This window comes from Homalodisca vitripennis, chromosome 4, assembly GCF_021130785.1.
Source record: "Homalodisca vitripennis isolate AUS2020 chromosome 4, UT_GWSS_2.1, whole genome shotgun sequence".
Lineage (NCBI taxonomy): Eukaryota > Metazoa > Arthropoda > Insecta > Hemiptera > Cicadellidae > Homalodisca > Homalodisca vitripennis.
In genome coordinates, this window is record NC_060210.1 from 121,116,329 (window position 1) to 121,129,436 (window position 13,108).

At 33.1% G+C, this 13,108-nt stretch overlaps 1 protein-coding gene across 1 annotated transcript; it reads right to left on the reverse strand.

Moving 5' to 3' along the window:
* Positions 1-1,788: 1,788 nt before the first annotated feature.
* Positions 1,789-12,833, reverse strand: LOC124360063 (lysosomal Pro-X carboxypeptidase-like). The gene is made up of 9 exons (XM_046813325.1): positions 12,356-12,833; positions 12,018-12,161; positions 11,015-11,113; positions 9,980-10,155; positions 7,397-7,554; positions 6,162-6,334; positions 4,755-4,919; positions 2,712-2,899; positions 1,789-2,033 (listed from the first exon to the last, which is right to left on the reverse strand). Exons 1-9 carry the CDS (start codon positions 12,464-12,466, stop codon positions 1,844-1,846), a joined length of 1,404 nt encoding a protein of 467 aa, XP_046669281.1. The 5' UTR covers positions 12,467-12,833; the 3' UTR covers positions 1,789-1,843.
* Between the last annotated feature and the right edge of the window lie 275 nt (positions 12,834-13,108).

The window sequence follows — 13,108 nt, forward strand, 5'->3', positions numbered from 1 at the left end:
TACTGCAGCTAACTACTACATTATGCTTGTCAGTTGTACAGAAGTGAATTATGACATTAGTTATCCTCAAGGGTTACAAATTTGGTCCTAATATATTGATAACGGGGAAAACCTGATAACAGTAACAATTAGAAATCTCTTATCTTTGGGTCGCAGTTAGGACTTTCCTATTAGCCAGTCTATTCATAGTAGGCTATTCTAGTTTTCTTGTTTTAGTGGTGCTGTCCATCCATTTTATCAGTGCGCTCTAGTACAAAAGAGTTTGTCGTATTGCTTGTAGTTCTTCAACTACACTATGTCGCTTGACGAACGTGAACGTATAACATTTCTTAAGATGGTTGGTTGTGGAAATAACAGACGATCACACGAGGAAGCATGCCATTTATTTAATGACTACTTTTACGAGAGGCAGCCAATTTATAGAACAACTGTAGGAAGAACCGTTCAACACTTTATGAAAACAGGAAGTGTTTCCGATCGTCATAGGTCGCTGAGATTTCTAATTGTTACTGTTATCAGGTTTTCCCCGTTATCAATATATTAGGACCAAATTTGTAACCCCTGAGGATACCTAATATCATAATTCACTTCTGTACAATTGACAAGCATAATGTAGTAGTTAGCTGCAGTATTTGTTTGGTTGCAGTTTTGTTTTACTGGGGTTATGGCTACTAATAAAATGTAACCAAGTAAAATCTTTGAACAGCCGCCATTTTGTACTGGATCAATCTTTTTGAGTGCGGTTTGCGGCATTAAACTCTGCTAGATAAGCCCTTTAAAATGATGTCCATATTGACCTATGCTCCTATTTAAGATTTCCTTCTGACTCCTTGCGGGACGTCCCCATGATATTACAGAAAACTGATAGTTCCCTCAAAAAGTAGATTTTTAGGTGTAGTATTGATGTACCAAATCTTGTTTATTTATCTGTTATCGTTCAGAAAATATTATACCAGTGCAGGACTTTATGTACACCCTGTATATATATATATATATATATATATATATATATATATATATATATATATATATATATATATGTGTGTGTCAGATACTGTGAACTCTAATGTTTTTAAACCAAAGGTGTTTTCTAATTATAAAACGTATTGATGACAAAAACTCATGAACATTTCATAGATTTTCTGAACATTAATATGAGTTGCTATAATTAAGCAGCAAGACTGACCTGGGGCTTCTTAAAGATGTGTCATGTGTCATCTATCCGTCTGTGTGATAACTCTTGATAGAAAAGGTCCTAGAGCATAAGTACATAGGTTCCTCTTGGTCCAAGAAAGAACCTTATTGATTTTTTGGTAAAAAATAAAGGGCAGTCCGTATGTCAGTGCAATGACTTTTTTAGCTCTGTTACTTCCTTTGATACTTCAGTTGTATCGGTTTATTTATTCATTACATTGCAAGTTTTGTCTTATACTGATTAATAATTGTATAGCTCTAAGTAGTAACTGCCAGGTTTACAGTTGTTGTTATTTTGGACAAATTGTAGCATAAAATCTCTGTTTTAAAATTTTGTTACAAATGTTAAAGTGTAATTTTTGTAAATACGATTGGTCTGCTTTATTGTTATTATACGAAATGGCATTGGCATTTACAATATATTATGAAATGTACTGGATAATTGAATAAATTCTTGATAAATTCCTTTCAATTTCTAAGATATTTCAGTACCTGCAATCAAATGTTTCTACTGACTCCATGCCAGTATTCCTCACAATTCATTTTGCTCTTGGATTATTAAAACTTTTTGGATAACACAATAAGTAAAACATATTTTAAGTAAAAAATTTATTATTTCTTGATTTTATTTTACAAAATTTGTATTAGTTCACTGAGAAATCCACTGCTGTATGACAGTCCGGTAGTATTTGCGGGCCTCCACAACAGACTCAGGATCGGCCGGGTTGGAAGCTCTCAGGTCCAGGTGGTGAGCAGCGTCAGCTAACACTATAGCTTGGGCAGTGTCTGACACGTTGTGTAGTACCCCGCAACAAGACCATGGGTCTAACTCGCCATTGCTACACAGATTTTCAATATTATTTTACATGTAGTATTATCTGTTCTTCAATCACCAACTATAAATTACATCAACAAAAAAACTATGATTATGTTTATAATTATAACTGTAGGGGTAATAAATTTATTATAACTACAACTATATTACACCAACAGCATTAAATACTTTGTGTGTAGCAATCTTTGACAATTAAAAAATTAAAACATATTCTTGAATATTCTAAGAGGAATTATAGCTTAAATATTTGTCAGTATCTGATAAATGTGTGACAATAACGGGAGTAGTAACCATTACAATGATGTATCTAAATGGATACATACTAAGTAAAGTGTTAACCAGCTATTGCTCTAGCTAGTTTAAAATTAAAGAATTATCAAATGCTATCCATGCTTTGTTGCATTTATTTTCACCACACAGTCTTCATATGGCTGCGAGGCATTCCTCTTCTAAATTCAAAGGTAGTGGTCTGTAATACAAGATTACTTTGCTTCTTTTAAAAACTTATTTCTTATGATAGCTTATAGCAAGTTTCTCTTTTATGTTATGAGGCAGATCACATCAAGAGCAATCTTATCCATTGTAATCAAACGCATACTTGAATATTATAACAATGCTATCAAAAAACTAGTCAAGCTACAATTATTATTTTTGCCTCATAAAAAGTGTTATAATGACGTACCTGAAAATGATGTTGGATGCTGTGCTAATATGTTTACCACCATACAGATTTATAACGTGAAAAGGATCAGGTTTCACTCTGTATGCCTTATAACAGACATCTGCATATTCAGTAAAGTTCCATTTATTAGCTTCATACATGTCATGTTTACCATCTGCACATAATGGCATTACCATTTCTGTACAAGCCTGGAACAGTGGCAAATAAAAACCACTCATTTATTTATATGAAATGCTATCAGCTATAAAGTGATTTTGTGAGGTAAGTTTAAGTAACTGTTACGTATATTTGTTTAAACAATCTATTTTATACAGACACCAAAATAAAGGTTTTCTATCCTAAATTCTCTCTTCCCCTTCCCTGAAGCGATCATTTTTATTCATGGAGTTAAGAAGATTTGATACCTATGTACTTAGCTATGCCTAAATATATACCAGTACTCAAAACTTTACTGTAAATAATACTACAAACGGATATTATGTCATTCACATTTTCATAAATAGTTGTTATTGAAATTCAATAACAATAATTTTGATGTTTAAAATGTCCATGATCATTGAGTTACAATGTTCTTATATGTTGAAGGTGTAATTACTATTACACTGTTTGAGGGAACAATAGACGATTTACTGGAGAAAGGACACTGTTGGCGTAGAAATTACTTCAGTGCAAAAATAGTCAAGTTTTATTACTGACAAGCGATGGGAGAGCTTGAAACAAGAAGGTGATGAACTGTAGTACTGAGGTTGCATGGAGGTTCAACTGTCAGGTTTTTTGTGATTCAAACTTTTTTTGTGGAATCTTATACTGTTCAACACCCAGGAGGGTTCACTTCAGGCTGGTTTACACCTTCCAGTTGAACATACAATGGGTACAGTAAAAACAGATGTGTTACTTTAATCTGGGCAAGCTTATGGATGTCCAGGAGTGGCACATCACTAACTGCAAATGTTGAGATATTGGGGTGCAAGCGTAGATCAGTAGGTCTAGTCTACTGTGGGAGATGACTGTTGGAGCTGGTATGGTTGTCTAAGTGTTAAGTGCTGTTGCTATCCTAGTCATAAGAGTGTGCCACCCACTGCTTGCTTTGACTGGTTCAGAGCTGGCTTCCCCTTTTCCCTAGGAGACATGACAGAGTAATGCCTAAAATCCTTCCTCATGGATCTTAACAAGAGACAGCCATACCCCGAACCTATGTACCGGTAACCAAAAATCTTGTTACTACGGAAGCAGAGCAAAAGTCCTTTTAGGACTAAGTGTAATTTCTCAGCTTCTTGTCCTAAAAGTACAAAACAAATTTGTGGTCGTGTGCTTGCACCAGATAGAAAAAGCAGCTTCCTCAGAATGTCACCACTGTCCTGGAGTGAGAGATGATGCTGACTACACATATTCCGTTATGGTTGGTGGATTCTATTAAAAAATGAAGCCCCCTTGGGGCAGTCTACTGCCATGCACTTAAGCCTCAAGGGCTTTTTCACCATGAGGCCTACAGGTCCTCCTGGGAAAAAAATAAATAAATAAAAAAAGCCAGGGCCCATTGAGCCAGATTAAGGTGGGTTCTAGAATGAAGGATAACTTGACCACTAGAGATAGTAAATAATCAAAGTTAGTTTGGAAATATGTTAAGAACGGTATCAGGATTGTATCCTAAAGCTGAAGGGCTTTGTTTGAGAGGGTAATCTGGCATGTTGGCCACAAAAAACAAATTATTGGGGGATAAACGATATTCAAGGTGTATATGATAGAATCAGGATAGATGAAAAATTAGTTCTTAAAAATTGATATTAACAATAATACTGTCGATTTACAAGCAGCATTAATCAAAAGGAAGGATGTTATTGTTTAATATATTTACTACTAAAATTGAACTATCAAGCAAGAGTTAAATATTGGGAAACAACAAAAAGTTTAACTGTCCAACCAATCATGCACGTAGTGCATATGATTTAAATTTTCCATACAGGGGAAAAACCAAACCTAAAATATATACAAATTTTCTTGCTGTAAATATAAATGTGTATAAAGTATGTAATTAGTATTTACCTGATAAATCCAACCACTTTGACTCAATGTACGTTGAAAAGCACTGGAATAGTCAAGGCAAGTCGCTTTTCCTGTATAATTGAAGTAAACACTAACACCTTGGAACAAGGCAGATAGAAGTTTCTCGCCTTCTAAATCTTTTTTCAGTAAATGTTTACAAACAGCCTGAAAAATATTTTTACAAATCAGAATATTCATACTCATAGAATTTACCACTATTGTATTGGAAAGATGAACTTTATGAATACTTTGAAAATAACAATTAAAATTCATGAAAGATCTAAATATTGGTAAAAAAACTTTGTTTACGATAGTACAATAACATTCAAGGGAACATGTCAATGTCCATAATTTTTGTAAGTGTACGTGTGAAAGATTCATGAAAGATCTAAATATTGTTAAAAAACTTTGTTTATGATAGTGCAGTAACATTCAAGGGAACATGTCAATGTCCATAATTTTTGTACGTGTGATGTTATTGCTGCATTAAAACAATGTATTAATTTAATTAGTTCTTGAGTGATAAATGGTTATTACAAGCAAAATAGTATGGTCACAGATTCATTGGTTCCTGGCTTTTTATATCTATCTAGTTTATCACTTGTTAATCAATTTATATCATAACAAAAATGTAGTATAATAAATTAAGAGTTATTGTTTTATTATATTACACTTGATTTATAATAAGTGGTCAATAACACTAACCCACAGAAAATACGTTAATTATAGCAACTTTAACTTTTTAGAGATAATAAGCCTTATATGGAAGTTTTTCAAACTAGCCTATAACTTATATTCATCAAAATCCCAAATATTTTGTAAATCTGAACATAAATCTCAATTTTGACATTAAAAACATGATGGTTGCTACCAAGTAATTTAATTTGCTTTTTACCTTTATTTACTATTTTTACATGTTAACTGCTGAATTGATTGTTTTTTTTTCTGGACTCAAGAGTTCTCTTGTCTCAAATAATTTTGTATTTGTCATTCTGTGGTACAAGCTTCTAACCTATTTGTGATGCAATTTAACACTTTTTGCTGTTGACTGTGACTTGCATATGTATAAATATGTTAAAACCCCCTTATAATTTAAAGTAAATGTTTAAAGTGTTTTTCTCTGTTTGTTAAAAAAATAAATAAAAAAATCTGTATACATTGACTGTAGGCAACAAATTATAACATTATATCATGAGTTGACTAACTAAACTATTGTTATATTGACACAAATTTGATCAGCAATATAAAATAAATTCAATGTGGCAGGCTACATAAAAAAATTATCTGAAAGACCTTTGTCTTGACTCAATTTAAACTAGTTCAGACTCAATTTAACAGCATACAGGTAGTGTTTGAGGGTATAATTAATGATGGTGTATTAAAATTTTATTTCAGTTCAGACCGTACCCGAACAGGGTGGCCAGGGAGTGGTGCCACAAAGTCAGTAGGGTAAGGGTAGTTACCCATACCCAGGTTGGCGTAAATATAGTTCAAGTAACTCCTTAATGCTGAGATGTTTTTTGAACTTTGTAACGGTTCACATAAATTCCATGTGGAAGACAACCATGATTTGCCTTCATCTGTAATTAAAAAAGAAAATGTTTTATGAAGAAAATTAATGATTGGTACTCTATTGTGTGTTTTAGGTTAGTTTTGCTAACAGTTTTATATATAAACAATTTATTACCTAAGGCATTAAAATAAATCTCAAAATAGTTTCGTACTAAGCACACATACATGATACAAATAAGCTGTTCAACTGCCTTTAATCTACAGTAGTAGTATTTTTTCAGATTTTTAAAATATTGATAAACATTTATTTTTATTATCTTGTGACAATATAAAGTATGGCTTTAGTAGTACTACAAACACTGTGTATTATGAGTTTCTTGACATACGAGTTTCATTCACCACACCACAATAGTAGCATTAATAAAGTTCTTGAAAATATTGATACACTACTCTTTTGTGGTCTTGTAACAGAATCTTAAAGTATGCCATTAGCAGTTAAATGCATTGTGTTTTGTTTTAAAGTCTGTTGCCGAAAAAGTGTTATTTAACACACAGGATAAAACAACTGGTCCATATAAAAAACTGTTTAATTACCTTAAACTGTGGATAAACTACAGTAATAAACCAGAAAATCATGAAACTATTAATTATTAATACAAATATTACTATGCAGATAGATTTGAAAAAATATCTTTATATGTAGTCGTACAGAAAATATTGTATTAAAGCATTACATTGTATACCGAAATGTATTAAGCAAGTACTGTAATTCACTTCAATCTTACTTTTTATAACCATCATAACATGACAGTTTCTTAAAAACAGTAATGGGGTTATCAAATGTTTAATTCTGTGCTTTCAACATATGTCTATATTTGAGAACCTATTCTGAAGAAATGTAATATTTTATGAGTATAGAAAGCTAGGAAGGTCAAATAATGTGGAGTTTTATAGTACATCTCTAGTAGATATTAATATTTCTTCCTTGCAATTCAACAATTGCACCACACTTCTACCCTGAGCAATGACTCTACAGTTTATACAATGCTTTTGTTTGTGATTAAATTTTACATTAATACTACAATAATATTAAATTAATTTCTGACTGTATTGAATACCATGAAACCCACCCGTTTTCGTAATGTCCTCAATGGTTTTCCAAGACTTGCGAATGTTGTCACTGCAATTGTGTGAGACTCGTGAGAAAGCAGAGGTTAAGATACGATAGAAGTTGTTACAATGTGTCATTCCTGGGAACTGCCATATCGGTGCAGACGATGCAATCGCCCTTAAATAAGTAAGAAGAACGTGATGACGGTAATACAGACACAAATCGTAAGCCTCTCATACAATATCCGACTTGATTTGTCATTTCATCCAACTTAGTCAAATAACAGAACAGGTAGGGCTGGGGTTTTATAGTGTGTGGTGACGAGTGAAACGTACCACATCGAGTTAGATGTGACGAACATGTGATTTACCACCTCGGCTACAAAACACATGCAAACCATGTACGTAAGATGCGGTCAACAAGGTTCAATACTGTAAGGGTTTTTGCTATGAAACATTTGTTTATCCCAACTTCCAGCAAGTTCATGTACAGTTTGGTTTATAGACTGAATTGAAGAGCTTTACACAAAGATACATATTAAATACACTTAAATTGACACTCTGAACATGACTTGTTTTAAATTTGACTAATGGCACTTGAGTATTTTGAATATTGAGTTTAGCTCCAGTTAACCTTCCCCTTAGTGGAGCATCTAGAATTTGAACATTGTCACAGACTTGACTTGTAGAATCTGGAGTCATGTTCACCTGAAGAGTATTCAATGGGTTATTCTATCGTAGTGTTCTCAATTGTGCACCTGATGAGACTATGAGAATCCCTATTTACCTAGTTTACTCTATATTTTATTATACCTCTATTATGCCTCTGATGTTGAAACAATGTAAGTAGATCATTTTAAACTTCTTTGACTCCTGATTCCAGGAGTCAAATCTGTGACACCATTCAGATTCCAGTTGCTGTACTAAGAGGAAGGTAAACTGGAGCTAACTCAATATTAAACCAAATAAACCTTTTCCACCATAGCTATATGAAATGTGTACAAAACTTGAGTTTTGTTACTATCGTAATGTAACCATTATGGAAAATAAAAGGGAGGACTTATTGGTGGTGGAAAGGACTGAATAATGTAAAGAATAACCAATAACTGATATGAACCCAACTTCAAATACAGTATTAGCCAAAATAAACAGTACTGAAATGGTAATATTTTATTATGATAAACAGAGTAACATTACATATATATTTTACCAATAAACTCAAGTCAAAGGAAGCAAAATTGGTTAAACTTGGGTATTAACATGTTCAATATGACCCCTGTTCAGTTTGAGGCAACACTCGTACCGTTCTTGTAGATTTTGCATAATTTTTATAAATAGGGGTTGTTCCATTCACCTAATACACATTGTTATTTTTTCTTTGAGTTAAACGATGGTAGATGGTGGGTCCTCGAGGAAAATGTATTCTTTCAACATTCTCCAGACGAAGGTGTCCGGTGTTATAAGATCGGGGGATGGGTAAGGAAAGTTTGTTCTAAGGGAGATAAGACGGTTGTCAAAAGTTTGTTAGAGGAAAGCAATGTTGTTAATGGCAGTGTGACTGGTTGCGCCATCTTGAGGGAACCACTTTAAATTTAACAGCAGGTTTCGTGCACAACAAAATTTCCTGAGGTCTTTCACAAAACGATCAAGAATGGCCCTATATTGATACTGATTTACATTGAGTCTCTCCATTATTGCCTTCAAAAAAGTATGGTCCCACTATACCCCTCCCAGACACAGTGCACCAAATGGTTACACGTTTATTATGCTGTGGCCTCTCTACAACAATGTCAGGACGTTCAAATCCAAGGAAACGCATTGTGTGCTTGTTAATGAAACCATTAAGGTGCACATGACATTCATCTGTAAACCATACACCACTCATAAAATCAGGTTCTTCATATCATATTGCTAACATTGAAACACAGCACTGAACTCAGGCTAGTTTGTGTCTACAGTTCAAAGGTTGTCCAGTTTGTATCCTGGAGGGAAAACCACCAATGTTTTTGAACATTCTTCACATTGACGTATTGCTAATATTCAGTTTAAGAGAAGCTCGAATTATGCTTCTTCTCGGTGACTGTAACTCTTGCTGCAACACTCTTCCATGGTTTTCATTTGTACAGACAGTAGTTGGGCGACTTGAAAAGCCTTTTCGCTGTGTCAAAACACTACCTGTTCTTCGAAATTTTTCAATAACACTATAATTTTTTAATAGTGGTAATTGGCAGACAACCACTATTGTCATATGGAATGGACAGAATTACAGTGTAACAGAATACATCACATTAATAATGTATCTTAAGAATCACAGCATTACTAGGTAAGTTTTTGTAGAAATATGGAAAAAACTTAATGCAGTGTTTGACAAGCTTGGCCCACCCTCACGTCCAATTCCGTATGAGCGAAAATAATGCTCTACGATAAAAACTTTCTCTACCGTTGTTAGCATCATGTTAGCAAAAACTAACATCAAATAAGAAAGAAGTAATGGACACGTAGCCGTGGCAACAATTGACAATTGAATCAGCTGATCGAGAAGGCAACTACAGTACAGCTGATTCAGTTTCAGTACTGTTTATTATGGCTAATATGGTACTTACCCTGTCACACTTGCTGGGTACTTCATGCGCATCCAGGCTGCCAACATGCCACCATACGAGCCCCCGAACAACACCACTGGGAACTGCTTATTGTGGTTATGCCTGAGTTCCGCGATCAGGTCTACATAGTCCATCATAGCTTGGGAGGATGATAAATATCCAACATTCCCTTTATCCTAAAACCAAAACCATAGTAAGTTAGTTATTATAAAAAACACCATTATGATTATTAATTATGAGCAATGTCTTTTTCAAAACCTTCTGACCAAATACAACATGTCCATGAAATTGAGGAAAACGAGGATTGAATATATGTTTAAAGTTTGATGTACTTTTTGTGTCAAGGAATGTCATCTACACATAATGTACATATGATGGGAATAGTTGAATCAATGTGAACGTTTAGTTTAGCTTCAGTTCACCTTCCTCTTAGTACTCCGTCTGAAATCTGATGCTTGAATCTCGAATAATATTCATCTGAAGTGATCCATAAAAGTCAGTGCAAAGAAGCTCAAAACGAACTCTACATCAGAGACAACCATATTAAAAATATAGTGTAAAATAGATGAAGAGGTATTTTCATTGTCTCATCAGGTGCACAATCTGAAGTCTGTGACAGCATCAGATTTCAGACACTGCGTAGAGAGGAAGTTGGACTGAAGTTAAACTCAATATTCATAACTAAATCTTTACCCCCATAGCTACATTATGTGTAGAGAAATTGGTTACTCCACTTTGCTTATAAATTGTGTATAAGACATAATAGTGCACAATTATATAAGACATAATAGTGCACTCAATTGTGCAGTTGATAAGATAATGAAAATACCTCTTCACCAGATTTTGTAGTCTGGATGTCTAGAGGTAAGGCGCAGTCAAGTATATCTACTGTTTTATGATTTTCTTTTATATGACAAACCCTGACATAAGTTGTATTTAAAAGAGCATATTTGCTAAAAACCCACTCTAAAATAAAGACCATCCTTCTTTCGTGTGTTATACATGTATAAGTTTTATAAAATAATGCCAACTTACATATGACTTATTCCCAAATGGCATTGATTCTCCATAGAAGCGATGTTCAGCGAATACAACAAGAGCGTTAAATTCAGGTGCAATCTCCCATATGAAACCCTAGAAAATATATTAAATTATAATAATCTCAATCCAAAGTTTATGCTTCTGAGAAGCACATAAGTATAAATTATAGCCACGGTGTTATAATCATGAAATATACTGTAGTTTTAGCCTAATTTAAGATTGAAGAGTGTACTTTAAAGATTGTTATCCAAACATTTGGATTGGACAGTCATTGAGTACATAAAATCTTTTTGATTTCAACTATGCAAATTTTGAATGAAAAAGATGAGTAATTTATTCTTCAATTACTCAAAAGGGATTTAACAGTATGTGATCAATCATTTTGGCAGAGCAGTTTGGGTAAATATGGAGAGTTTCTTATTTATTGGAAGCCAGTCATTGAAAAATCTAGACAAAATTAAACTGTCACCAAATGAATATTGATAACAATATTCATGCCTATATACAATATTTGTGGCTTGTCACTGTAAATACAACCCAGTAATGTACCTATGGGAGGGGATAAAGGTATGGTGGCCACCTATAAATGGCCTAAAAAAAGTGTATAAAAACTATCAAGCTAGTTTGAAGTACTGCAGTTAGACGTTTACTTTGAATTAGGCTTGTATAATTTATTCAAATTTATATTTATTCAGCTTTATTCCATATGCCCTCTAGGTGTGGTATGCTCTTTAATCAAATTCATCCTCCTATAGCCGTGTCCTAGGTACACAAATACTGGACATATTATCCAACATCAAACATTCCATCCAATATTCTAAAACCAACACCGAGTATTGAATACATCTTTAATTCAGCATGTTTTTTATCAGAGTTTAAAAAATCTATAATCAGACAAAATATTTCACATTACATCGCATTAACAAATTTTCAAAAATAAAATGTCATGTCAAAAAATAACATAAATCAGAGGTGCTAAACAAATTGTTCTACTTACAGTATTCTGTGCAAACAACGTGATGTCACCTTCATTGCCAGTGTAAAAGAATATTGGAGCATTTCTATCAGGAGACCAGTAACTGTCGTTGACAAGGTATCGGAGTTTGAATGTTGCGTTAGTTAGAAAGTTGAAATGATCTAACTGTAATACAGAAATGAGTAGTTAATAAAGGTTATAATAACATAATATAATGGTTTTATATTTTAAAGTTATAAATTGTTCCAAATATCATTGCATTATTTAAAAACCTGGACAATGGAACATAAAATGATCTGAAATTTAACAATTTATTTGTTTTAATTCAATTAATTTATAGAAAATTTACTTAAACTCACCTTTGCCTCAAAATACTGTGTCTTGAACACATACTGTGAATGTATATGTCCTACAGAGAGCAAACACACAATATACATAGAAAAACACTCAAGTGTTGTCTGCTGCATCATAATACCATGGGTAAATGTATTTGTATCAACCGTATAAGTCTTTTATATAAGTTTTTCTTACAAGTAATTAAATAATCTGCTTCAAGGCAAACACTAAATTATATAAGTTAGTATGAAATCAATGCACATCAAAATGTCCAGATAAATTTTACCGCCTTACTCAGATCACAAAGGCACATGTAATCAAGTCCGTGTGTACATGTTAGGTGGACAACCCACTCATAAATCATATATGGTTTACGTCTTCAATAAAATAGACACATCAGTCAGGAATATTAAAGAATTACTTATGTATCTTGTCTTCAAACTGAATGAAGACAAATATTTTAATTTGTATTATTACTACTAGTTACAGTGCTTGTTAAAAATCAGTGACACACGCACACACACACACACACACACACACACACACACACACACACACACACATAGAGGGATAGGCCAACATATTATTAACTAATATTAATATTAACTATATTTTGCATTACGCTTCTTCAGGTCAAAACTAACAACATAACGAAACACATTAAATAATTAAAAACATACATGTAAACAGATAAATAAATTAATAAGCATAATATTCTTGAAATGATAAACATATGTTCAAACTATGGGTGTAAAGATGTGATGAGTGTTCAGATG